Here is a 26,653-nt window from a genome sequence, read left to right as displayed (position 1 = left end):
TTTCAGACAAGTGCATCTCCTAACCAGGTCACATCTCAGCCACTACCCACTATCCGACTGTCACCAGAATCAGACCTCGCCGGAGAAGGGCTGAGGAAGACGATAGCGTTTGCTTCGACTACCGCAGGGTGGGAGAAAAGGCATTAAAATACTGAAGAAGTCAAGACCCCCCAGGTCGAACCCAGACCACGATGCGTGCCCCGGGCTGCGGGCGCCTGGCGCTGCCGCTGCTGCTGCTCCTCGTGGCGGCGGCCTTGGCTGAAAGCGACGCCAAAGGGATCAAGGAGGGCGAGACCCCCGGCAATTTCATGGAGGACGAGCAATGGCTGTCGTCCATCTCTCAGTACAGCGGCAAGATCAAGGACTGGAATCGCTTCCGAGACGTGAGTCTGCAGGGCCACTGGAGCCGAGGGCTAGGGCCACGGGTTTGGGGAGGCAGCTTCAGAGCCCAGACCCCCGCGAGGGGCGGGGCCGGGGCACTTCGCAGCCAGAGGCCCCCGCAGCCCAGCCAGCTAAGTGCACCGCGAGTAAACAACGTGCACCCACCGGACAGTCGTCACCCTCACTGCCCAAACGCCCCCTCCCTGGGTCCCCCCGGCTCGCGACAGGGTCTCCCCACCCCCAGAGGCGGGGTGCTGAGAGGAATGCGGGATGCCGGGGTGGGGGGTGGGTGGTGCGAGGCTGAGGGGAGGAGGTCCTGGCTGCCGCTGGACTTTGGACCTGAGCCCCCTGCCCCCTTCTTTTGGTGAATCGCCCCCAGGCGTGCACCTAGCTGAGTAGATGCTGCAGGCTCCGATTACGGGGCACTGCAGAAGGGGCAGGTCTGGGTGGGGCTGGTGGGGACGACAGCATCGTCTTGCGAGAGTGCCCTCTGCTCCCATCTTGGGCTTTGCGGGGGGCCGTGCACAGAAGGGGACTGGGCCCAGTGCCGGGGCTTTGAGTTTGGGGGGCGGAGAGGGTCCTAGCAATCCTAAAGCGAGACGGTGAAAGGCGTGTTCATGATGGGGGAGGGGGACGAGCGATGGCGACGAAAACACCGAGGCCACTCCGGGTGGTCTCCAGAGCCAGGTCTGGGGTGCCCATGCAGAGCAGCGTGAGCACAAATGGAGGCTGGTTTTCCTGGACCAACCTTCCGCGGGGGAGCCCAGCCCTGAGCTGGGAGAGCCTTTCCGATCCAGAGAAAAGACTCCGTAGACCCGTGTGCTTGAAAAGCCGGGCGTAAAGCCCAGACGCTGGGCCTGGGGGCCCTTTTCGGACCGCTGCCCGGACCCAGCTTAACCTTGGGAGGAACTTTGCGGGGTGGGGGTTGGGGAGGTGGCTGCGGAAGAGGTGGCGGCGTCGCTGCAGCACTTTGTTTACGGGCACCTGTAGATCTGAGGGGAAACGGGTGGCGGTGTTCCCAGCCGGGGAAGTGAGAGTGAGGAGCGGAGGGCAGAGGGCGTGGCTGGGACCCAGAGAAGGGAGTCGGGGAGTGGGGGGAGGTGGAGGGCGGGCGGGAGGCTGGGCCGGAGGATAGCCCCATGCACCGCCAGAGGAGACCCTTGCTGGTCCCAGCGACGTAGTGCTCGCTGATGCCAGTTCCCAGAAACGCTCTTCACGATCCCAGTTCTTGCTCCTCATTCCCCAAATGCCCTCATCGCTCCCACTTAGTACAAGGCCCACGGCGACCTTTCTCATCTCTTTAATTGCCTGCATCCAGAAGTTCCATACCAATGTGTCTAAAACACACGCACTTCATGCGATATCCAGCCCCATGATGGGAAGAGGCAGAGAGATACAGATCTTTTCATCCCAGAGGTAACTGTTCCTCTCCAAAGTCTTACTGGTAGGTTGTAAATCCTCCAGACTCACTTTCTGCCAGGGCCTCGGGAGGGTGGTCTGGGCCTCGGAGTGGGAGATTTACCCCACCCGTGGCTGGTCTGGTCCAGGCAGAGTGGAGCTCCAGCCAGGCCTTTTCCCTGGGCCCCCACAGGCCCGGCACAGATTAGCCGCAGTCTCCTGTGGCTGCTTGGGAAGCAGGCTGGCCCATCCGGAATCCATGTGTCACTGGTCCAGGCCTCCCTCAGACACACTAGCTGTTTGATTGTCTGAGCTGAAGGTCAGAGGGAAAAGAAATACTTAATCAGAACATTAAAGGTTTAAAAATAAAAGATGCCTCCCCACCTCCCTTCCTCCACCTGCTTCCAATAGCCGACGCTGTGGGTGAGGATAAATGATTGGCTGCTTGACCCCGGCCCAGAGCTGCCCCACCTGTCCTCCTGTATTGGTGCCAAGAACTTCCCCCTTCCTCCCAAGCTCATCAGAAGAAAGGCAGGTCCTGTGCCCACAGGATTCATGGAAAGCTGTAGGGCATGTGTTGATTTGGGTGGCCTCGGGCTTTTACATAGGGCAGATTTCCTCCAAACCCCGTTTAAGGCTGCAGGAAGACAGGGTCAAGGAAGGCTGTGCAGAAGGGTCTGGCTCTGGGGATCCGTCGGCAGCTTGTGCAGAAAGGCAGGAAGCTGCTAGCTCAGAGCCCCTGCATTGCATAACTTTAGGGATGCCACAATGTGAACGGTGCCCCCTGGAATTGTGCACAGTCCGTACATAGGCTCAGCCAGGGCTACAGATGCTTCTCGTCCCTCCTGTGTTAGCAGAGGCCCTGCTTCCCACTCTAAGGGCTGGAGGCCCCCTGGCTGGGCGCGGCAGCACCAGGCTTTATGTGCACTTTGTCAGCCTAGACTTCTTGAAAATAAGCTCATTGGCTCCTCAAAGGAGAGAGATAGGAGTTTCTTCTTTTGAACCTTTAAGGTGTTGTCAAGTTGGGTCAGAACCTTATTCATAATCAGCCACAAAATGGCGTGGGATTTGGAAGGTAGGCAAGCAGGAGAGTGGCATATTCTTAGGGAACAGGATGGAGGAGTCGATGTATGGGCAGGAGACAGGTCTCATTCAGTGGTGCTGACAGAATCGAGGGGGCGATTGAGGGAACCACGGTGAAGGGGTCAGGAGAACGAAGAAGAGGAGGACAGGGTGGGCAGTTGTTCCAACGTGCAATTGGCCTGAGCTGATTAGCAGGGAGTTCAGCTTAGCATTCTTTCTCTGAGCACTAGGATTACCGTGGAGGCTGGGATACCAGGGGAGTAATCCTCCCCTGCAGAGGGCACAGGGCTTTCATATCCTGTGCCTGGGCAGATCGCTTCTAATGCCCCGAGAGGAGAATTTCATGTCAGAGGGGAAAGGGAGGTTGTGATCCAGCTGAGCCCTACCCTGGGCAGGCTTGGGCTTCCTGAGCCCTGCTCACCTACAGAACCGAGTGGGATTTTACTGTGGGTTTCAGAACAAAGCATCTGGGACCTCAGAGTTGGGGATGGACAGTGGAGAGGAGACAGGCCCATTACACAGCAATGTTGCGGCAGCTCCAAGAGCCGGGCTAGGCAGTGCTGACTGCTCTTTTTTACCCCGGCTCTCCTCTACTTTGTATGCTACTCCCATTAAATTTGCATGATATTTATGAGTGTCTAGCACTGTGCCTGGCACCGGGGAGGCACACGGTGAATACCTGTCCAACCACCGATTGCAGTGAGCACTCGCTCCTGCCGTTCCCTGCTGCGAGCACTTGCTATGTGTTGCCCCTGGTTATGATTACTTTGTAGCCCACCCATTTTGTGGTTGAAGAAATGGAGGCACAGAGAAGTTAAGTGATTACCCACGGGACACATAGCCAGTCAGTGGCAGGGCTGGGACATGAACCCAGGTTGTCTAATTCAACTCTGCTTTTCAGGGAAATCTAGGCCTAACCTTCAGTGAAAACGGGAAGGAGGCATTCAGCCTGGCTTGTGTCCGACGAGTCTCAAGGATGTCCTGGGCAGGAGCAGCACCTCCTAGCAAGGGGGGCCAAGGCGCTCCACGTCTGCGGCAGCCTGCTCCCAGCCTGTTCCCCAACCTCTGGCCTAGGGATGCTCCTAAGGCAGCTCCCCTCCCAGGAGAGGCAGGAGTACAGGGTTGCTGGGAGAGCTCTGATCTGGGGGCCAGAGGGCTGGGTTCAGGTTCAGGTTCTGGCTCTGCACCTAGCCAGGCATGTGATGCCAGGTACATCATATAACTTCCCTGAGCTTCAGGTTCAGTCAAGGAGACTGAAATGAGTACATGAACATAGAGGCATCTCGCTGGAAGCCCGAGGGCACCCATTTCAGGCAGCACTTTTCAGCCCCGCCAAAAACCTACCAGGTGGTTCATCGTTTCGGGGGCTGGCCCACACCATGCCTCCGTCTCTGTGAGAAAGACGTGGATGTATGTCCACCAACTTGCCCATTCACCGCGGATCTAAACACCTCCTAGATGCCAGGGCCTCACCGTGGTCCTGGGCCCTGTCCCCTGGCCCAGGGAAGTACTGCCTGCCAGCTACTCGGGGTTTTCATGCTTTTATGATCGCCTAGTAGGTCAGTTGCAAGACTTAGCCACAAAGATGCTTCCTTACAGTCACCCCCGCCCCACCCATCCAAACCAGTGCAAGTGTGGGGGTGAACCAACCGCACAGCTTTTTGCGGGTAAGTGTGGCTGTGTGAGAGGAACCCCATACTGGGTCAGAACGGATTCCCTAGTTGGGGTCCCCCCAAGCTCCTCCTCCACCCTGGTTTTGAATCCTCTTATGTTGAAGCAGGGCGGCCTCTCCCAGAGTGGTGTCACCGAGGTGGGGGACTGCCTCTGGAACACCCAGCAGGTTCCGAGTCTAGGGAGGAGAGGGAGAGCACTCGGTCTGCAGAGGATGCCGTGTGCTCCTCTGGTCTTCCAGCTGGGCTGGAGGGTAGAAAGCCGACACCACCCCCTCCCATTCTCCAGAAGGTCAGGGGCTGGCTGGAGGTGCGGGAACTCTACCCTACCCAAGGGCGCAGCGGGACCACGCAGCCTGTCTTCCTGTGAGAGGACAGAACCAACTGTGTGGCCTCTGGGGAACCACTTCTCTGGTTGGTTTAATGAGCAGGCTAACCAGAGTCATCTACCAAGCCCTCGTTGGTCCGTGACTCCAGGAAGTGCTCTGGAACCCGCTAACAGCCCCTGCGCCTGCAGACATTCCCACCCACCCCCTCCATCCCGGCCACAGCCGGGCAGCAAGTCTTTGGGTTTAAAGCAGGGGTTTTCCTTTTGCTCCAGAGAAAGTGTCTGTGACCATCAGTGTAGGATATGTATCAGCCAGAGACTGGGAAACCTAAGAAATGGGGCTTAGTGGCATCTTCAGGCAAACGCCAGGCTGGGGATGGGCATACCGCTTCGGTACCTTTTTATTGCAGGTGTAACATGCATCTTCTTGGGATTGGAAACAAGGAGAATATGTGCCCAGGCATGGGCTGGATACAGAGTTTATACACCACTGAGTCTAACTTGTGGGCAAACCTCCGCCCGCCGTGGGCTTTAGGGTGATGTGGTTCTTGAAATGGGACAGCCTCTGACTCTCTGAGCCTCGGCCAGAATTCAGCTGGAGGTGTGGTTCCTTCCTCAGGGTCCCTGCAGTGTTTGTTGGCAATAAACTCACTGGGCACCTGAGTTTGGTGCTGCCTTGAGGCCTCACACTGTGGGCTTGTATCTCAAAAGTCCTCCTGCTGGTATTTTTAATGTGTGTTTGGCTTGCACCTCCCAGGGTGAGCCCTGAGGGCAGGGTCTGGGAATAGACGGCTCCGTGCCCCTCACCACCCTGTCCTCAGAGCACTGCCCAGGGCGTTTGTGTACACGGCAGGCACTCACAGCAGAGGCGTGCACTGTGGAATGTGAGAGCCAGGAAGGAACTCACCTAATCCTCATCTGAGCCCCTCCCGAGGGGTTCAAGCAGCAGAGGGTTCAAGGTGGACTTGGGGCTCTGGACTGAGCCATGCTGGTTATTTGGGGAGATCTCTTCCTCTTTCTGGACCCCAGAAGGTTGGGACAGTCACAACTAGACCCCCAACACCGAGATTTACTTGATTATAATGACCCCATGAAGGAATATTGTCCCCCATGTCTTCCTGTTCTTCAGTCTCTGTGTCTGTGGGTCTGGGCTGGACTGCAGCCAGCCTCCTCCTTTCTCCTGGGGAGTGGAGGGCTCAGGGCCCCATCCTTGGTGCGCCCACAGAGCAGGCCAACCACACTTCAGACTTGTGCTCCCTCTGGGGAACAGGTTCCCCAGAACAGGGCACCCTGCCCTTCCTGCCCTTCCTTCCCAGACACCTGAGAAGAGGTCAAGGCTACAGGAAGGACAAGCCAGGCCTGGCTGGCGTCTTTCCTCTGTCTGGAAACCGCCTTCTGGCTCCTTCCCTGATCCCCTTGTTCCCTGGACAGGTCAGGGATATGTAAGAGTCTGAACTCCTTTCCCCTCTCCTCAGAGTTCTCGTTTTGGAAGAGGTAGGGGACCAGAACCATGGAGTCTCGGCAGCATTAAGCATGAAGCAGGTTGTATAGATAGAGAAATAGAGCCACAGAGGGCAAGGACCCTGGAACTCGTCCTTCCTGTCACCACAGCTTGAGATCCCTGGGATCGAAATCCTGCCCCTGACTCACGTTCCAGATGGGAAACGGAGGTCCCGAGGCAGCTCCCCTGTTCTCAGCCTGGGGCCTCTGCCTGGAGCAGAAACCCAAAGATGGGGAGAGGTCAGGCCCAGGGAGCCTGGGGAGGGCGTTGGTGCAGGCATACCTGAGGCGAGGTAGAGCTCCTGGCATGCAGGGAGTGACTCGAGCATTTTTGCCCTCCAAGGAAATTCCTCTGGCGGGGGCTGGGGGGGTGGAGAGTAGGCGAGAGGCAGGGAGCCTGCCAGATACCTGTCTCCTAATTGTCCAGGCCTAACAGCCTCTGCTGCGCCCTCTGAGAGAGGAGCAAATATTTAATGACCGCCCGTTCCCACCCTCCTCCACACGGAGGGCACTGCCTCCTCAAAAGCCTTCCTCCCTGCCTGCAATGGGGGTGTCAGTCTCAGCTGGGAAGGGGCCCAGGCAGCCCCCACTCGGCCCCTCCTCATTCCTTCCTGGGTCCCTCACTCCATGCTCCCCTGGCTGTTTGCAGGGAGGAGCAGGAGGGGTCCCCGGCAGCAAGTCGCTCCTGGGCCTTCTCTGGGTGCTGGGCTCCCTTGGTGGCTCCCTCCTGAGGAGTGAGGCAGAAATAATGCTGGGCACGGGGGCGGGGGCGGGGGGGGGCATCAGAGGTTGTGAGGGGCTTGGCCTATTTCCCGTGTTAGAGGTTCTTGTTCTATTAAAAAATTAAGGAATGCCATAAGAGGGTTATAAAAGTTGTGGCTTATTTAAAGACTCGTGACAAACATCTTTCAGTCCTGTCGGTGCACCTCTGGTTGTAGGTCCTCATTCAGAGACCGTGTGCAAGGCTCTATTCGAAGGGGGTGGGGGAGGCAGGAGAGGGTAGAGGGAGATACACGGTGATGGGAGGAGGCTTTGCTTGGGGTGGGGCCACACAATGCAACACGCAGATGGTGTGTTGTACAACTGTGCACCTGAACCCCATGTAATTTTATTAACCGATGTCACCCCAGTAAATTCAGTAATTTTTTTAAGAAACTGTATTGGAGGCCCACTGCAACCGGGAGAACCCAGAGTGCATCTTGCCCTCCCCTCCCCCAGGCCTCCACCTCGCACTCCAGAGATGCGGGCTTCAGTGGCCTTTCGTGACCTTTGAAAGCACAGAGCTTCCCGTGTGCAAGGCATTATCGTCCTGGGTCCCTGTGAAGAAGCCCAGAGATGACAGCAGGGCGTCATCTCACTCACAGACCAGGAAGTGGGGCCTGGAGGGGACAGGACTGGGCAGCATGTCAAGGGTCGGTCTCCCCACCACATTGTGCAGCAAAGAGGCAGGCGGAGATTTGCCTGGTGGGTTTTAGTCCAATAAGTCCAGGCCTTGGGGGGCTGCTTTTCCTTTGCTCCATTTACTGCTGTATCTCATCCTCTCCACGAGACGGGGAGGCTGAGAGAGACTGGGTTAATTCAAGCTGTGAAGTGAGCGGGTGATTTGGGTGCTAATTAAAATGACAGGAAGTAAACAGTGCTTGGAAACACCCAGCATGTGCCCCTAAGGCCCGCTAGGCCTTCTCGCTCACCACCACCACCCACTCTCCCCCAGCTTGGCACGGTGGGCCCCGTCTCCATGGCAACTGGACTGAACTGCAAAGATCAAAGCAGGAGATGGGTTGGCTCCAAACTAGCAGAACCAGGGGCATGTGAAGGGATTTCTGGAAAGTGCCTACAGGGGTGGGGCCCCTGGGTGTCTTCCCCCACCACTGCCAATCCCTCCTCTCTGGCCACAGGACTCCTTGCCTAGGGGTCGAAGCAGAACTGGTGTTCTCTGAGAAACCCATGGACTGGGGACCTTCTTGACCTGCCAAGAAGTATGGAGCAGTACTGAGCCCTGGTGACAGGCATAGATTCTGGAATTGCACTTCCAGGGCTACCAGTATTCCTCTGCTGTGCAGTTGATGTGGGATCCTGAGTAAGTCCCTAACCTCTCCAAGCCTCGATTTTATCACCTGAGAAATGGGAATAATAATAGTGATTTTTTTTTCTCTTAGGGTTGTCGTGAAGAGTAAATGAGGCAATGAAGGCAAAGTGCTTAGTATAGTGCCTCACACACGGTGATCGCCAGAAAGATGTTACCTGTTAAGAGTAGTGTTTTACTGTGCGCTAGTGGCAGGCACAGACAGATGAGTGTCACATGGTCTCTGCCCTCGAGACACTGACCATCTAAACAGTACAGAAGCACCAACATTGCTCCTGTCACTGGAAGAATAATAAACTTCTACCAGGCATCTTCGGCCTGAAGGAAAACTGGATATGGCGCAGGTTAGGGAAGCTGACAGCTGAGCAGGTTTTAAATGGTGAATAGGAGTCCGGGGCTGGATGCAGACACACACTCCACACAGGGAAGGAGGCTACGCCAAGGTCCGCGCTTCAGCAGCCGCTGGAGGGACATGCGCCTGCGAAGTAGATTTTCTTCTGTAGGTGACAGGGAACCAGTGAGGGTTTCGAAATAGATTGATGATGGTTTTTCCCTTCATTAAAAAAGTAAAACATAGCCCTGGCTGGTGTGGCTCCGTGGGTTGAGAGCGGGCCTGTGAACCAAAGAGTTACTGGTTCAATTCCCACTCAGGGCACATGTCGGGGTTGCAGGCCAGGCCCCCAGTAGTGTGCGTAGGAGAGGCAACCACACATTGATGTTTCTCTCCCTCTCTCCTGTCCTTCCCCTCCCTAAAAACAAACAAACAAATAAATAAATATTTAAAAAAGTAAAACATATTCACATTGTAGTAAATTTGGAAACTTGGAAAAAGGAAGAAAGATGCTAAAATTCTCTATTCCTACCCACCCCCCAGAGGAAATGACTGTTAACAATTTGGTACAAATACTTTTTACCTACTCACCTGTTTAAACTTTTTTCTTTCAGAATGAGAGCATAGTGTACGTTTAGTGAAGGGTTTTTTAAGGCGGGAGAGCCGTGGCCAGAGTTGTGTTCCAAAAAGATCCCTGTGGCTGCAGCAGTGTGGAGGGTGGAAGGCTGCAGGGAGACCCCTGAGGAGACGCTGCAGTGGTTGGGGCTGGGGCTGGCAGGGTCGGAGCGAAGGGTGAGGTGAAGGGAGGGCAGGCTAGCGCGGGGAGATGAGGACGGAGCAGGTTCTTTGGCTTGGTGTCCAAGGACCAGAGAGGGGGGTGTGATGTGCGCTCTGAAGGAAAAGGCCTGGACTCGGAAGTCAGGAGACCTGGGTCCAGTGAGTCAGCCTGTTCCTCAGGCATTGAGCATCTGCGTTGTGTGAGGCGCACTCAGAGGGAGGGAATCGCTGCTCTTTTTCACCCCTGAGGCCCCTCGTGAGAGGTGAAGACACCAGAGAAGGTAAGAAGGGCGTTAGACAGAAGATGAGGAGCTGGAAGGCCCTTAGACCTGCAGCAGGGGGCGCACGCAGCTGCCTGCCTGGCCCCAGTGGGAGCTCCCCAGGGCCACCCCGCCCCCGGAGACTGCAAAGGGCTGGGCTGGTACTCGGGGAGTGGATGGTTTGAGAAGCTCTGGGAGATTCTCATGTGCAGCCGAGAGGTACCCACAGGGCACAGAGGAGGTCTCGTAACCCCGGCAGGGGGAGTGACCCAATGAGGCCACAGAGTGAGCCAGGTTTAGAGTGTGCTCTGGGTCCAGTGTCCCCCGACCCCTTTTCAGTTCCTCTCTCAATGAGAGACCCCCCTACCTGTAAGGTGGGGTGTGGCGTCGTCCCATTGGGTCCAGCTGGAGAGTCCGGCTCACTCTCTTATCTCACCGGCCAGTTGCTCTGCCTCTCTGCGCCTCAGTGTTCTTATTTCTTTATGGGGCTGATTCTAATGGTCCTGCCTGCTTAACAGGACTGTGAGGGTAAAGGAAGACAGGCACATACCGTAAAAACATTTGGAGAGGACTCAATTTAAAAGCACCGCACTTTTCCCATGGGCCTGCCCTGTGCTGTGCATAGGTGGCCCCAGCTGGCCTGACGGACCAGGTGAGCTAACCGGGGAAACAGGCATGCTCATTTTTTGCCAAGAACTTTGGCTTTCGACCTGTTGCCCATCTCCCTTTGGACCTCACCCTAGCCCTACAGCCAATCCCCCTTTCTCAGGGGAAAACACCATCTACCCACCAGTAACAGAACCAGGACAGAACAGGACCTCCTCCTGGGAAGACCATTTCTCACAACTGCTGATGAGCCCACTGGGTGCCATGTATAGACACTACTGCCTGAAAGGCACAGTTCATACTTGCCAGCAAATGCCTCTTTTTCGGCGTATGGGTGGGCTGGCCTACATCCGACCTCAGGGGCCCCACGTGTATCCCTGGGCTCTGCCCCCATGCCTCCCCCAGGACGTCCATAGGACCCTTCCCTGCAGACCCCATGGGGACACTCTCCTCACATCCCGAGGGTCTCTCCTCCCCTGAGGTGGCCTGTCTCTTCTCCACATCAGGGGCTCCCGTTGTGGCCTCTTCCTTCCCGCTTTCTGATTCTCCACTGTTTCCTCTGCCTGAAGAAGTTCATGGTCTCTTCTGCTGCGACAGCTGTTGTTTGTTGAGTGCTTTTTGGACAAAAAGCACTTCCCAGACGCCATCCTCTTTAATCACTAAGTAGTCCCAGATGGGTGCTCGGACTACTGAGGGCAGTGCTGGGACTCTGTGTGACTCCAGGGACCCCTGTCCTCATCCCTCTCTGGTCCACTGCTCCCATTCTCCTGGGAGAGAGGGTCCTGTGATCCAGGATCATTCTGGCCTCCCTAACCGCACCCCCCCACCAGAGTGGGAATAGAGCTTAGCTGGAGCCGGCGGGGGACAGCGCTTGTATACAGAAGGGGCTTAGTTCCGCAGGATGGATGGGGAGGGGGTTGGTGGTGAGTGGCAATGGCTCCTACCAGAGCTCTAACGAAGGAGCTGAATGATGAAACCTCCTTTCTCAAAACTCCCTCTTCTCCCATCCTACTTTCCCTTGAATTTCTAATCAGAAATTCTTGATCTTGACCTTCAAGAACCCACTTTGTCCTCAGTCCCAAAGGCTCCTGCTCACAGGCTGGTTGGAGGTTAAGGTGGGAGGGTAAGGTGAGAGTGTGGGGTGAGCGGTCATGGAGGCCCCTGGCCGACACACAGGCCCCCGCCCTACTCCAGTTCAGGTGCAGGGTCGGTGGGCTCGGCGTACAGACCTTGTTGACTGGAGACAGGTGACTCACACCAGCCACTTCGCCTGTCTTCTCCATGCCCACCCCTGCCCAGGGAATGCTGGAGCCGCCAGGAAGACCCCAACTCGGAGGAGGCCAGTCCTTACACTTGCCTCATCCACTTGACCACTCTCAGCCTTCATTTCCTGTCTGGGGTGGAAAGGACCCCGCTATCTTCAGGAGTTTCTGGAGAAGAAGGGCTAGGGGAAATTGTGCCTCAGTTCCATGCCCTCTGGTCTCCTTAGAAGCTTCCTCAGGGGCTGGAGAGGGCCCAGGTCACGCCCTGTGGAGCTGGGTAGGAACGTGAGTCTGGAGCTGGGGCTGTTCTCTTTGGTGTCCAGGGGTCCGCCCAGGCCAGGTTCTCCAGAGGCCCCTTCTGAGGCTTTCCTCCTGCCTGCTCCTGGGCTCAAGGACTGTGGGACCTTGGCTGCTTGGACATCCCAACGGCTTGCTCGGCTCTGGCCACTTTCTGGCTTTGCCTGCAAAGCCGTGGAGATGAGGCCTCTGCCCCTGCCTGTTCCCCTGCTGCTAGTCAGCTTCAGGGGAGGCTTGGGAGCCCCCGGGGCCTTCAAAGCAGTTGTGGATGCCCCTCGTGCCCATGGCAGCCCCCACCACACCCCTGCACTGCTCTGAATGCTGGGTGGGCGAGACTCAGGATGAGGCAGGTGGTTAGCTGTGGCTCCTCAGGCTCCTCTACCTCTGTCCAGAGGAGGCCGGCAGCTAGCTTCTTGGCGCTGCCGGCCGCCAGTCCCGAGAAGCCCTTCTGCCTGCCTGGCAGAGCTTCCACCAGGAGCACCTGTGGGCTGTTTGCCAGTTTTCAGCAATGCCACCACTCCAGAGAGGAAAGTAGGGAAACCAGACATGTCCGTGGTTCCACGCCAGCCAGCCTGGCTGTGTGCGGGCTGCTCTGCCTCTGGCCACTCGTGGGCAGTAATCTCCTGTGTGCCTGTGTCCTGGAGACTGTGCTGTAGCCAGAAGAGAGGTGTGTGCTGGGAACCAGGAGGCCTGGGCTCTGCGGTGGTAGGACCTGGGGCAGGTCACTTCCTGTCTCCGGGCTTTCTGGTCTCTCCTATGCGCAGAGGGGACTTGACCAGATGACCTCAGAGGGCCAGTGTAGGGTCCTCTGAATCTGAGTATTCGCAGCCGGACTGCAGTAACTGAGAAAGCCACCGGCATTGGGAGGGACTGCGGCCCCCTTTCGGCGCACCAGCTGGACTCTGCAGGAGGGTCAGACCTTGAGTGAAAATAGCGCAGCCCAGAGGGGAGGTCGCCTTTCCACCTCACTCACTGTTGGGCACGGGTCAGGGGACGGGACGGCCAAGGGGGCCCCCTAGCAAAGGGAGAGAGCGGTGTTTCTGGGACATCCAGGGCACAGGCGTGAGAATCACTTTTCCCAAGACGTGTGGGCCCCTCAGACATTTGTCCTCATGGTGGGGACAGGACTGGGCCATCGGGGACGGTTTCAGGGCCTAGAGGAGAAAGCTGGGCCAGCCCTAGGTGGGCCCTGGCCTTCAGCTGTCTGTGGTGAGGATGTGGGAATGCTGTCCTCCAGCGGGAAGTGCTGGGTGTCAGAGACCACAGCAATCCAAGGCCATTGTGCAGTGCCCCCAGCAGTGCCATGAGGCCGGGGAGCCCTGGGGTCACGTGGTGGGAGGGTAGGCCTCACTGGAATCCCCATCTCTCCCTCTCTCCTCCTGCTGTGTTTCCGTTTCCGGGGCCTGCTGCTTCCTGATGCCCAGGAGGTGGAGGTGAGTACTGCCTGGGGCACCACTCTCCCCTCCTCTCCCTGTGCCCCCACCCTACTTCTGCCCTGTAGCATCCAGTGTGGGACTGGGGGCGGCGGGTGTGTGTGTGGGGGGAGGATAAGGAGCTTACGGGAAAAGCTGGAAGGGATTCTGGACATGGGTTTAGGGGACAGAGGTCTGAGGGAGGCCGCTGGCAGGCCCTGGGTGGCGGGGGTCATCTGGGCAGCCACCAAGATGGTGGCAGCTTATGTGTGCGAGCTGTAGCCCGGCCAGTTTCTCTCCCTGGCCCTGGAGTTGAACCCGCTCTGAGATCTGAATCTCGATGCTTCCCTCCCCCTGCCCCTCCCTGTCCTTTCCCAGGATGACTACATCAAGAGCTGGGAGGACAATCAGCAAGGAGATGAAGGTAAACTGCCCCTCCCAGGTCAGGGAAGGTGACCGACACCCATGAAGACTTGAGGCCAGAGGTCAAGTCCTCACCCTGGCCGTGGGGGCTCCTCGGGCAGCCAAGGAGCTGAGGAGCTCTGGTCATCAAGAGCTGTCGGAGAGAGGGGCTTCCGAGCCGTGAAGTGGGGCTGGGGGTCCTGGTGCTGACCTGATTCCTAGCACTGATTCCCAGCTGACTGGAGTTTTGATCGTGTGTCCCTGCAGCCCTGGACACCACCAAGGACCCCTGCCAGAAGGTGAAGTGCAGCCGTCACAAGGTGTGCATCGCCCAGGGCTTCCAGCGGGCCATGTGTATCAGCCGCAAGAAGCTGGAGCACAGGTGAGGGGCTGGGGGTGGTGGGAGCCCCGGAGAGGGTCTGCGTACAGAGCAAGGGCTCGGCGGACCCTTTCCCATGCGCCAGTCAGCTGTTGCTGTTCAACAGACTGCCTCAAAATCAAGCGCCTTAAAATGGCAAGTGTGCACCGTCTCACATATTCTGAAGATCAGGAATCCAGACAGTTCTGTCAGATGGTTCTGGCTCAGGGGGTGGGGTGCTGGGGGTGGGGTGGGGTGCTGCACCAGGGCTGCACTGGGGCTGGAGGGGTCCCACCACAGCTCTGGCAGCTGTGGGCCGGCGGCCTCTGTTCCTGGTCGCGTGGACCTCTCCAGAGGGATGTGTGCAGATCCGCACAGCGTGGCAGCTGGCTTCCCCTTAGCTGAGTCACTGGCGGGAGAGAGGGAGCAAGGAGGAAGCCACAGGTGCTGCCACCGTCTAGAGGAGGGGGTTGCAGCTCCATCTTTAGAAGGAAGGGGTTTCAGGGGATGTGTGGACTAACTTAAAGCCACCACACTATGAGAGATCGTCACCAGACATATGGGGCCCTGGGAAAGTCAAGGCGCCTCTCTGGGCCTTCGTGTCCATATCTGTAAGACAAATAGGGTGGCCCAGATAGCTTGAGGCTCCTTGCAGCTCCAACACACAATGACCTCATGAAATATTTAAGGTTGAAGCTTCTGTGGCTTGTGGAGGAAGCAGGGGAGGGGCATTTGAGGCCTTAACTCTAGCGCAAGGACAAGCCCCTGCCTGGTTCCGAGACCCCTAGGACAGGTCCCGATTCCCTCCCCTCTTTTCCTGAGTCACAGAACAGAGCCCGGAGACTTTGGTTGCAGTTGCAGGTGCCCGCAGGGGCCTGGCAGGTCATGTAGGTTTTGGAGAGGGCTCAGTGGCGGGCCACGATGGGAGCCCCTGCCGTGTGGAAAGGGGCACCGGCTGTTGGGGGCTGTGGGGGAGTGCGGGCCTGGACGGGTCTTCCACTTCACTGAGAAAGGCCAGGGATCCAGGTTTTTGCGGGAGTTACTCCACTGTGTCTATGTTGGTCAACACCTCAGCTAAAAACAAAAACCCTTGGTGGCCAAATACAAGAGCCTGTGAGCCAGACACGCCTGTGGGCCCTCAGTGTGCAGCCCTGGATTCGGTCTGACCGCTTCAGCCACCAGTGGCTCCCTTTCCCATCTCGCAGTGGGGCCTGGATCTGCTGCCGGAGGGCCCTGCTGACTCGGCAACTGGGAAGGGGAGGCTGGGAGTCTAGACCCTGCCCGCTTGGTCCCGCCCCAGTGGGACAGGGAGGGTCTGGCTGGAGGTGAAGGGGGAGGGTGGCTGGGTCAGAGGGACAGCTGCCTCTACTACAGGTTGCCAGGAACAGCTTCTTCTTGGAACTGTTTTCCTGAACCTTCTCTTTCCCTGACCCTCCCTTATTTCACCTCGGTCCTTGTGCCTTCCCCACCCTCTTTTCCTGTAGGATCAAGCAGCCTGCCCTGAAACTTCATACAAACAAAGATCCCGCCTGCAAGCCTTGTCACGTGGCCCAGCTTGCCTCAGTCTGTGGCTCTGACGGCCACACGTACAGCTCGGTGGTGAGGGACCCTGGCCCCAGGTGGGGTGGGGGTGCGGTGTACTTGAGGCCACAGGAACAGAGAGGACTGAACAGCCAGTCAGGGCCTCCTGAGAGACTCCCAGTGCAGAGGTGGGGCCAGAAGGGCTGCGTCAGTGCCTGCAATGTGGCCCATCAGAGTAGGGACACTTGAGCCTTGGGCTGGGGCTACCTGAGAGTGAACCAGACCTTGCCCTTGACCTCAGGCAGGTGCAGATAGGGGGTGGGGCCTGGAGGAGGCAGGGGGCATGAGGAGGGAAGCAGGGGCCTCCTGAGAATGCCAAGGGCTGTGGAAGGAAGGAGATCTGTGACTCGGCGACTGGGGGTGAAGGATGGAGCTTCCCACAGGCAGATCCCACACGGAAGGGCTGGTGCTCAGCAGCAAGTCCCGGGCCTTCTGGGACAGGAGGAAATGCCATCCCTGCGGCGACAACCTGGGAAGAAAGAATAGTGGTTGGGGGAAGGAACTCCCACCTTACGGGATTTTTGTGAGGATTAAATGATACAATATTTGTGAAGGCATTTTATAACCTTTAAAATGCCACAAAAGTGCAGGTGCTAATTGTGAACGCTTCTACTGACAACGAAGAGCAGGGAGTTTGGGGGAACTGGTTGCTAGCTCGAGTGGGTTCTAGAGCTTAAGAATGCTTTGGGGGTGACATGCAGATTTAAGGACAATCCCCACCCCCCAGTGGGTGATGAAGTCACCCATTTACGGGAGGGAGTGGGGAGAGAGAATAAAGCAGGAGGCTGAGATCAGGAGCTGCACATGGCGGCGGGCGGGATATAGAGGGCCGAGGGTGACAGACAGAGGTCGTGGGAGTAGCCGGAGTGGGAGCGGAGTGCTGTGTCACGCTCCCGAGGGCACAGGGAGGTTTGGGCCGGAAGCTGTGGTCTGAGGGTCATGGCGCTGTCCTGTGGGGAGGCAGAGGGAGGGCATCGGGGGTCTGGTTTCCATCGCTGCCCCGTGGCCTCTGGCCAGTCCCTGGGCCTTTCTGAGCTTCCATGCTCTCTGCTGAGCACAAGAAACTCAATCCCTCCCTCCCAGAGCTGAAGGGGAGCAGGCGGATGATGCTATAACCATGCTATGACCTGCCTCTCATTAGCCATCACTCCACTGGGAGAAACCAGATGCCACCAGGGGAAAAGGCATTGAAGCCGAGGCCTGGATGAGCCTCTCTCAGCATCTGGCTTTAGCGAACAGCTGCAGCCCGGTGTTGTCAGTAAAGGCCCAGGAGTTAGCAGATGTTTAATCGTTGGTAGCTGTTTGTTACAAGGGAGACGAGCAAAGCCCAAGGAGACAACTGTGGAAAGGCCGTTGAGGGAGAGGCCAGTAGCCAGGGGCCCAGGGGCCCAGGGGCCGAGGGACTGGTGAGCTGGAGGAGAGGCCATGAGGGCAAGGAGGGGGAGAGCAATAGTTCAAAGGGGCAGGTGGGTGGCTGGGGGTGAGGGGATGAGTAGGCAGGCATCTTGGGAAAGATAAATGTGCAGAGAGGGCAGGCTGGTGCAGAGTGGGGCTCATGGGTGCATTGGATTGTTAGAACCCCCTTCTTGGGCATACTGCCCCTTGCACTGTGCACCCATGACCACCAGAGGGACCAGGTGAGCTGTTCATGGGACTGTTCTGTCACATGGGTGTCTCTAGCTGCAGGGCCCCCTGAGGTGAGACCCCATCACCCACTGACCTGACCTTTCGTCTTGTGCAGTGTAAGCTGGAGCAGCAGGCCTGCCTGAGCAGCAAGCAGCTGACGGTGAAGTGTGAGGGCCCCTGCCCTTGCCCCACAGAGCAGGCCACCACCTCCACCACAGATGGCAAACCCGGTAAATCGGAGCGCTGGGCCACAGCCAGGATGGGGTGGGGTGCTGTGGGGCTCCCTGCCAGGGCTCCAGGTTGGCAAGGGAGGTTTGCAGAACAGCAAGGGAGAAGTGGCAAAAACGAACTGGCCTGGGGTGGGGGGCTGGCTAGCACAGACCAGGAGGGCTTGGGCTGTGGGAGCCGCAGGGAGCCGTGCTGTGGGTCTTTAGTGCTAGGGAGTGAGGGGGAGGAGGGAGACGGGGCGAGGGAGCCTCTAACTTCTAACTTCCCTTCCTGTGGCACCCTGACAGCCGCCCTGACTCCCGGCCTGTAGGGCATCATCCCAACCTAGGGTCAGGCTTGCTGTTTCACTCACCCTCACCCTCTACCCCCTGCTGTTCTGCAGAGACCTGCACGGGTCAGGACCTGGCCGACCTGGGGGACCGGTTGCGGGACTGGTTCCAGCTCCTGCACGAGAACTCCAAGCAGAACGGCTCGGCCAGCAGCGGGGCCAGCCCAGCCAGCGGTACTGGAGCCGGTTGCTCTGCCCCAGGGGTCGAGGGGGAGGGAGGTAGGGAGACAGGTGTGTCCTGGGGCAAGCCCACCTTGTCTTCCCTTCTGCCAGACTCTGAGCCTGTAAAAGAGCCTAAACCCCAGAACCAGGGACAGTAGGCTTCAACTGCATGGAAGGGCTGGGGGTTAGCTAATAGGAAGAACTTCTTAAAATAGGTGGGGAGAGCAAAGGCCCTGAAATGCAGCCAAGGGAAGGTAAGGAATTACCTTCTCTGAAGGGCTTTCAAACAGTTTTGAATGGTTTAGGTGCAGCCGTAGGCAGAGGCAGGGGGATGGAACTGACCCTGAACAGAGGGCTGGGGCTGGCGGAAAGGTGGAGGGTGGAGGACAGATGGATGGGGCTCTTTACCTAGAGTGTGTCAGAACCCTGTTCATCTCCCCAGGCCTGGACAAGAGCCTGGGGGCCAGCTGCAAGGACTCCATTGGCTGGATGTTCTCCAAGCTGGACACCAGTGCCGACCTCTTCCTGGACCAGATGGAGCTGGCTGCCATCAACCTGGACAAGTACGAGGTCTGCATCCGCCCTTTCTTCAACTCCTGCGACACCTACAAGGATGGCCGTGTCTCCACCGCTGAGTGGTGCTTCTGCTTCTGGAGGGAAAGTGAGTGTGGCCCCTGGCCCTCCAGGGCTCTGCCCCTTGCTCTGGCCTCTCTTTAGGAGTCAGAGTGGCTCCGTCTTGGTCAGCTGTCGGGTCTGAAAACTTTCCCAGCTCACCCACGTCCTGCACTCTCTCAGCGAAGCTGACTCTTAAACTCCCTTCTTCGGCAGGCTCCGAGGTGAGCCCAGATTGTGTGGGTCCTAAAGCTTATGCACTTCTCAAAGGGGCCTTCTCAAAGACAGAGCACGAAACACCACAGATGTAACATTTCTAGGGACCTTTGGAGGGTCTTGGAAGGGGCTGGCAGGTCCTGAAGCTAAAGCTGTTTTGGCTTTTTCCATGATTCCACTTTTGGGCTCATCTCACATCATTTGCCCCAAATATATGACTGTGTAGGTGATTATTAGCCTTCGAGATGTTGTGTCATTTACTGCTTTTATATACCCTGAACATGTGCTGGACACGTGCTTAGAGATCATGGCCAAGTGGCAACTGTCATTGGTGAGGAAACTGAGGCCCCAAGGGGTCAGCTGCCCAGCCCAGCCCAGCCCAGCCCCTGGGTTGAGACCCACTGCGCTGTCTGGCCCTGGAGGCCGTTGTGGGGTAAAAGTGGTATCGTATCCATGGCCCAAGGCTCAGGCTTCTGCTGAGCTCCGCCCCATGCTGGTTTGGGGCCCTGGGCGGGTACCTGAACCTGTCTGATTCTGGTTCTTCACCTGAGTTGAGAGGTAACAGTACCTACCTCGGAGACCGTTTTGAGGAAGGGCTGAGAAAGTCTGCCTGCAGGGCGCTGTGTAAATGACAAACCCCTCTGTCGAACAGGCTCTTTTGGTCAGTTTTCTTGCCCCTACCTGCCCGGCCTCCCAGCTCTCTGCATCGCTCCCTCACCTTTACTCTCCAGGCCCCTGGAGCTCACTCTGTTGATTCTGTACACCAGCCTTCGCAGGCAGGAGCCTGGGAACAGACCTCATTTTTCCAGCAGCGGGCCTCCAGCTAGGAAGGGCAAGGGGACTTCTCAAGGTCACAGACGAGTTAGATTCGGCTGCCAATTATTTTCAGGCTTCTAACTAACATCCTTCCTTGTCCTGTGTTCCCTGTGGGGCCTCTGTCCCTGGGTAGTGTGTGTGTTCACCCCTCTTTTGAATTCTACTTACTCACCCCTTGGGTCACCCACACCCTCAGAGAGCCCTGGGCTTTTTGGGAAACTCAGCCTAACCCCCAGCCACGGCCTGGCCTCCCGAGCTGGAGCCTGGGTGCTTTGTCTCGTGGTGTCCCTGTGTCAATTTTGGGGACATTAAAGGGATCGGCGCAGCTCTTCACCACTGTGGGGTAGCTCCAGCTCTGAGTCCAGCTATTTGCATCTTGCAGAGCCCCCTGCCTGGGTCTATAAGCCTGGGGAGGAGGGCAGAGTGGATCTCACCACCCCACAGGATGGCCCCCCCACAGGCTGCTTCTCTCCCTGCAGAGCCCCCCTGCCTGGTGGAGCTGGAGCGCATCCAGATCCAGGAGGCTGCCAAGAAGAAGCCAGGTGAGGGGCTGGGCTGGGCTCAGAGGAGGAGTCAGGGAGGGGTGCCCCAGGGTCCCCCTGAGACCCAGAGGGTCCAGCCCCTGGGAACTAGGGAGGACACTGAGCCCAGAGGAGACCTGGCCTCAGAAGACTCCCTTGTGGTGGGGCAGGGCCGCCCACCCAGCTCTCAGTGAATGTGTCTCAGTGCTCACTTTTCCCACCGCTACTGGAGCCAGAGGCTGGGATACCGAAGGTTCCCAGAACGCTGCAGCTGCATTTTATTCAGTTCCGCAGGCGCGAGTGCAGAGCTTGAGGGAGGCCCCCCAGAGCAGACACTCACCACTCAGCCCCGAGAAACAACAACAGACCTGTGCAGGTCAGAGCAGCCGGCCAACACAGACGGGGCCCTGGCCTCGCAAAGCGCACAGATGCCCTGGGGAGCCCCCCACACAAACAGGGCAGCGCCCCCTGTGGGGGCAAGCATATGTAGCGCTGAGGGAGCATTCAGGTAGACACAAGTTAACCTGGGGCTCAGCAAAGGCCTCTCTGGGGTGCTAGCTTTCAGGGGGAGACCGGAGGGAGGAGAGTGAGCCAGCCAAGTGCAGAGCTGAGGGCAGGAAAGCACTCCAAGTCTTTGGGGAAGAGAAGGAAAGTTCCCCTGTGGCTGGAGTGTGGTTGTTGTGGGGACAGAGGTCTGAGAGGCAGCCTCATGGCTCCTTGAGAGCACCTGGGCGTGCACCTGGGCATGCACCTGGGCATGCACCTGGGCGTGCACCTGGGCTTGTGAGTCCGGCGCAAGGGGCTGGAACACTGGAACTGAGAGCCTAGTGGCCTCCAGGGGTGGACTCCAGCGCCACTTCTGCCAGGAAGCCATCAGGACCTCTGTCGTCTGTATTGCCAAGAGTGCTTGCCGAGCCTTCGCACACCCATCCTTGGGGACTGGTGTTATTATTTCTGTGTGTGTCTCAGCCTCCTAAATGGGTGGAGTCTATCTTTTGGTTCCAGAGTGGTTATCTCAGGAGATACCTGTTGAGTGGATGGAGGGACAGCAGTTCGGAGCCTTACGGGAAATGGGTGGCCCCGAAGGCAGATCAGAGTCAGAGGGGCCAAGAGGAGAAGCCTGGGCATGGCCAGCGGGGGACAGCCAGGGTGTGGGAGCCGCCGTGGGTGGGGGGCATTGAGCGCTCGGAGATCAGACTGGCCATCCGACAAGACTAGAGCCACCAAGCCGAGGAAGTGGTGGAGGCAAAAGGGAGCCAGCACAGGGCCTGAGCAGGTCATGTAGGGAGATGGGTTTTCTCGTCTCCAGTCAGTGGAGCTGGAAGAAACACTGGCGTCCAGGCTGGTTGGGTGGTCGGTACCTAGACTGGTGGGGTCTGGCCCCTGCTGGTGTCCAAGGCTCCTCCCCAAAGAGCCGGTACCTCTAGGCCCTTGATCTGACCCTGCCAGGGCCTCTCCCACCCAGGAGTCTTCATCCCAAGCTGCGATGAGGACGGCTACTACCGGAAGATGCAGTGTGACCAGAGCAGTGGTGACTGCTGGTGTGTGGACCAGCTGGGCCTGGAGCTGACCGGCACCCGCACCAACGGGAGCCCCGACTGCGGTAAGGGCCAGGCGGCAGCACGGGGCTCTGACCCCCTGGGAGGACCTGTGTGGGGCCCCGCGTGGTGGGCGGATTTTCAGTTGGCAGTGGGGAGAGGCGGCCAGCAGGGTCCTAACCTGACCCCTGCTTGTTCATCTCACAGACGACATCGTGGGCTTCTCGGGGGACTTTGGGAGTGGTGTCGGCTGGGAGGACGAGGAGGAGAAGGAGACAGAGGAAGCGGAGGAAGCCGGTGAAGAGGCTGAGGAGGAGGAGGGCGAGGCGGGGGAGGCCGACGATGGAGGCTACATCTGGTAGACAGTCCTCGGGGGCAGGGGGACAGGCCAGCGGAGACCTGGAGAGAAGCGGGCAGCTTATTAATGGATCCGGATGATACGACCCGGAGGACCCTGGCTTCAACAGAAGGGTGGGAGTGTGAGTGCGCAGGGCACGCCTGTGGCCCGGACGTAGGAATGCCTGTTTGTGTGTGTGTGTGTGCATATGTGTACGTGTGTGTGTGCGTGTGTGTAGCATGCACTGGCAAACGTGTCCTTGGTCCACACTGCTCCTGACAGAGTGAGTCATCCAAAGACCTGTGGCCTCCTTGTAGTTATTTTCTTTCCATTTGTTGTTTTTAAATACCCATGTTCACCCATACATATACACACTGAAAGGTCAACATTGGTGAAATGAGGTGCCCCTCCACAGTGTCCCCGGCCTGCATCCAGCCCTGCCCTGACACCCGTGTCCTGATTGGCCGCCCCCAGCTCAGCCAGCCCTGACTCCTCCCACCCCTGCCTGCCCTGCTTCCTCCCCTGCTGGGATCAAGCTCTGGTCTGCTGGCATGTCCCCATTGCAGAGGGGAGGGAGGCCAAGGAGCTCTCTGCTGGCTGGGGTCTTCCCAAAGCGTGGCCAGCTTGGCTGTGACCGCCCCACCAGCCTCAGATGAGATGGGCCGGGACCCCCCCCCCTGCCCCGCCCCCAGCAAGCCCTTTCCCTTCGCAGGGCTCCGCAGCACTAGAGAAACTTTCCCAGCCCAAGCCAGTGTGACTGAGGTGGCCAGGAAGGAGCTGGGGGCACAAGCTGAGAAGCAGGGGGAGGGAAGGCCTTGCCACGGTGCCTGGTATGACGCTGCCTGGTGTGGTGCTGCCTGGTGTGGTGTGGAGCTGACTGGCAGGGAGAGGCTGCCCCTGCAAATGGAGATGGGACAGCCCTGAATGAAAGGCCCAGAACAGTCCAGTCTCTTCCCATGGGTCTTAGGTGGAGGCCATTCCCTTGGGGGGCAGTGGGTGGTTGTTACATAAGTGGGCTGTGCCTGGCCACATTAGGTGTCACATCTGCCCCTGATCCCCTGCTGGGGGCCCTGGTCCCGTCTGGGAGCCTGAGGGTCAGGCAGCAGATGAAGAGCCTGGGTCTTTGCCATACGTGTGCCCTCACCTCCACCTCCTCTGACCCCTTAATAAATGCCCCTCCTGCGCGTTTTCCCCTCTGGGGGTCCCCTGAGGCTGCTGTAGTGGAGGGGCTTCTCCAAGCTCTGAAGTGAGTTTTGTGACAAGTTGGAGGGGAGGGACTGGAAGAGCCAGGCCCTGAGGCCACACCTCACTATTCCCCCAAATCTCTTTACCAGGAGGGAGCTGGGCTGGATGAGAAAGTACCCATCCCTCCTAACCTACTGGTCCTCCCTCTTGAAGCAAGTCCCTAACCCAGCTGGTGAAGGCTCTCTTACCAAGGCTTGGGCCTCTGATGCCCTTCAGTGCATGGTGTGGGCAATGTGTGTGTGTGAGAGTGTCTGTGTGTGTGCTTGTATGTGTGCACGTGTGCACACTGTGACACTAGAGACCATCCTTTGGAGCCTGGGATATGAGGAGGGGCACCCTATGTGCTGGGTGCGTGGCAAGGTGTGGGGTCTGCCTGGTGAGGTTCCCCGCACTAGGCCCCGGCCCGGGGCCTCCCCAGCTTCTGCAGCACCCACTGCGTCTGCTGGACTTGATGGAAGAACCTCACCCAGTCTGCCCCTTCAGGCTACCCTGGAATTCACATCTTCCAAGTCTTCTCTTGGGGAAAATAATGGCACTCCAGTTAGCCCCATAAAAACCACTTCTCATTCTGCAGCACAGGTTCTGACCACGAAGGTGTCACGCTGTTCCAGCTCCCCCGTGTCCCGTGTCCCCGCTCCCCCTGCCCTGTCCTCCCACCTCCTCCCTCTGTTCCCCAGCTCAGCTCAGGTCAGGAAAATGTCGTCCACGCTGGCCCTCTGCTCTCTGAGCAGGCCCTTCTCTCACTCGGAGCTACTTGAAACTTCCTGTCCTTGCTAGGATTGAAGTCTGTCTGTCTCCTCCTCTGCCCCAGCTCGGGCTTCCAGAACGTCCTCTTGGGGGCAGTGGTGAGGCTGCTGAGGTGTTCTGGGGGGGAGGAAGGGATGCCCCTCCCCTCTCACTGTTACCCTCCTCTCCGTCGTTGGAGGGGCTACTCCCTCTGTGTCTCTGGGTCTTCTGATTGTGCACGTTTTTATGACCTTGTAAATATGTCGTAGAAAGAGAGCAAAAGGCACTGAACTGGACCCTGGTGGAGTCAGGAGTGCAGCCTTGCCCTGTCTCTGGAGCCTCCACACTGCTATTCACCCCACTCTTGAGACTGAGCCCCCCCAAAGCCAGACGGACAGCTCATTCCCCGTGGGCTGCAGGCCTCCACGTGACCTCGCCTCGGCACGCCGCAGGTTTCCTTGTGAGCGGGGTTGCGGGTGGCCCTTCCTTCAGCTCCTTGGATTCATGCCCTTGACCAAGCTACCCACCACCTGGCCCCTCCCGTGCCCCTCTACTTGGATGTCCTCTGCCCATCCTGTCCCCATCCCCCTGGTTTATGCAGGCAGTGGAATTAGGGCTGCCTTGAAAAGAGCTCAACCAAAATTTTAAGAGTTTCTTGTGGCCCTGAAGCTGCCTAAGACCTCCTATCCCGTGGGTGCTGGGAGAGATGGGTGTGTCTAAGATGGGCTAGGCTGGAGCCGGAGAGAACAAATGTGCCTTGGGAGACCACGCAAAGAGGGTCCGAGGACGATGAGGGAGGCAGCGCAGCGTGGAGCGGAGCTCAGGAAGGAGGAGGGGGAGGTGAAGTTGAGGAGAGTGTGATGGGTTATCCTGATGGCCCCTGTTGTCCCACTGGGGCTGTGACCTTATGGGGTCAGCAGTCAGCTTTCTTTCCTCATGCTAGCCTGTCTAGTTTTAGTGGGCAGGCCGCTCACTCAGCCTTTCATGAGCTGCATCTGCTTCCCATTCACCTCTGAGTGGGCGGGTCTGTCGGGATCAATATGGGAACCTCCATTTCACCGAAGCCTCACCCTCAGCCCTTGGGGAGAAGGAATGGCCAGCCTGCTGACACCTGGCACCGCCCTGCGGCTGTGGGCTGGCAGGGGTGAGAGGGAGGAGCCACTGGGGGTGCAAAGGGGATTCAGGACATCCCAAGGAAGTCCCAAGCAGAGCAAACTGCTTTATAGCCTGGAGCTACTTAAATTAAACTGTGTCATGTGCAATAACTGAGCTTAGAGTTAAGAATCGTGTTCAAGTGCTTGGATTTCCGTCTGTATATTTAAGTGCTGAAACTGTATCTCTCAGTAATTTTAGGTGTCTTTTAAAAAATCGAAAAACAAAGTGTTAGACCGTGTGTGTGCACTGATGGGCACTCAAGCGTCCCGTGGATCCCCCCTCCCGCTCCCCGAGGCCCCTGCCCGCACACCGAGCCCCCGCCTCCACGGGGGACCTCTGCCTCGTGTTGTCCTTATCTGCCTATTACTCAGCCTAAGGAAATCAGTACACGCCGCACATGCATAACAGAAATCAAATGTTATTTTTAAGAAAATGGAAAATAAAAACTTTATAAACACCACCTACTGGCAATACTCTGATTTTTCTTCCCCTCGCTGTCATGTTTCACTGAAACGGCATTCACAGGTGACACCCTGGAGTGCAGACGCCTTCCTGATCCCTCCATACAGGACCCCTGGGGGCAGTGGGGCCGGGAGGAGGGCACGGACCTATGAGGGGGGGACAGGAGCAACAGCGTGGAACCCTCTGAGTGAGCGTCCTAAACTGGCTAAAAGTGCTGGCGTTTGCACCTGACCAACGTTGGTTCAGGTGGCCGGGAGGTGCAGGCCTGGCAGAGCACTGGCTCCTGGAACGGTACACTTGTATCGTTGCCACCACATCTGGCCCGGGTTCCCAGGGCCAGCAGCAAAGAGCACTGCTGGGGACGGGCCCGAGTGCTGGCCACCACTCAGAAAGCACCGGCCATCTGCCCCTTGGACACAGTCCCTCAGCCCTATCTCCCACCCTGTCCCACGCTGGGGGTGGTCTTGGCTCGTGGGGTTGTACACGGTGAGCCTGATGTCTGTCATCAGGCCTCCTGCCTCCATTGTCAGCCCCCACGTCTGCCACCAGGCCTGGTGTCACCCCCACAACGACGAGAGAAGGCCGTACAGTAAATACCCATGCTGCTGCCCAGACAGGTGGGAGCACGTGTGCTGGGGAAGAGCTCAGAGAGCAAGGGCATTTGGGTTGTGTCCAGCCCTTTCTCCGAACTTGTGTCGGCGCTGCTCCGGGAGCCTCAGTTTCCCTCCCTGCAGGACGAGCAGATCGGAATAGGTTGCCCAGCTTTGTGGTTCCGTGGAAGAGTGGGAAGGCTTGAATCCAGAAATCAGGGCTTTCTATAACATTTGCATTCACTCTAATTAATTCCCGAGGGCTCTCACAGTTCCAAAGAAAATTAACTGCTGTAAAGAGAACAGTGGGGAAGGAGTGTGAGCCATGGCTGCCACCTTTCTGAGGGGTCAAAGGGCGA

General features: G+C 58.0%; 1 protein-coding gene across 1 annotated transcript; it reads left to right on the top strand.

The window, feature by feature from the left end:
• Positions 1-164: 164 nt before the first annotated feature.
• SPOCK2 (SPARC (osteonectin), cwcv and kazal like domains proteoglycan 2) lies at positions 165-25,702 on the top strand. Its single transcript, XM_037055842.1, has 11 exons — positions 165-383; positions 13,404-13,412; positions 13,770-13,815; positions 14,061-14,175; positions 15,636-15,750; positions 17,474-17,588; positions 17,969-18,088; positions 18,519-18,737; positions 20,200-20,262; positions 21,707-21,844; positions 21,987-25,702. Exons 1-11 carry the CDS (start codon positions 192-194, stop codon positions 22,139-22,141), a joined length of 1,287 nt encoding a protein of 428 aa, XP_036911737.1. The 5' UTR covers positions 165-191; the 3' UTR covers positions 22,142-25,702.
• Positions 25,703-26,653: the final 951 nt, after the last annotated feature.

The sequence above is a fragment of the Sturnira hondurensis genome, unplaced genomic scaffold (genome assembly GCF_014824575.4).
Source record: "Sturnira hondurensis isolate 20B ecotype Veracruz unplaced genomic scaffold, ASM1482457v3 Scaffold0008761, whole genome shotgun sequence".
NCBI classification, from domain to species: domain Eukaryota; kingdom Metazoa; phylum Chordata; class Mammalia; order Chiroptera; family Phyllostomidae; genus Sturnira; species Sturnira hondurensis.
Note: the sequence above shows the minus strand (reverse complement) of the source record. Positions and strands in the feature narration are given on the sequence as shown.

Bases quoted from the DNA above. Each gene is read 5' to 3' on its own strand.
- SPOCK2 (XM_037055842.1), top strand. From the start codon at position 192: ATGCGTGCCCCGGGCTGCGGGCGCCTGGCGCTGCCGCTGCTGCTGCTC. The intron at 17,589-17,968 runs GTAAATCGGAGC...GCTGTTCTGCAG, and splicing joins CACCACAGATGGCAAACCCG to AGACCTGCACGGGTCAGGAC. The intron at 21,845-21,986 runs GTAAGGGCCAGG...TTCATCTCACAG, and splicing joins CAACGGGAGCCCCGACTGCG to ACGACATCGTGGGCTTCTCG.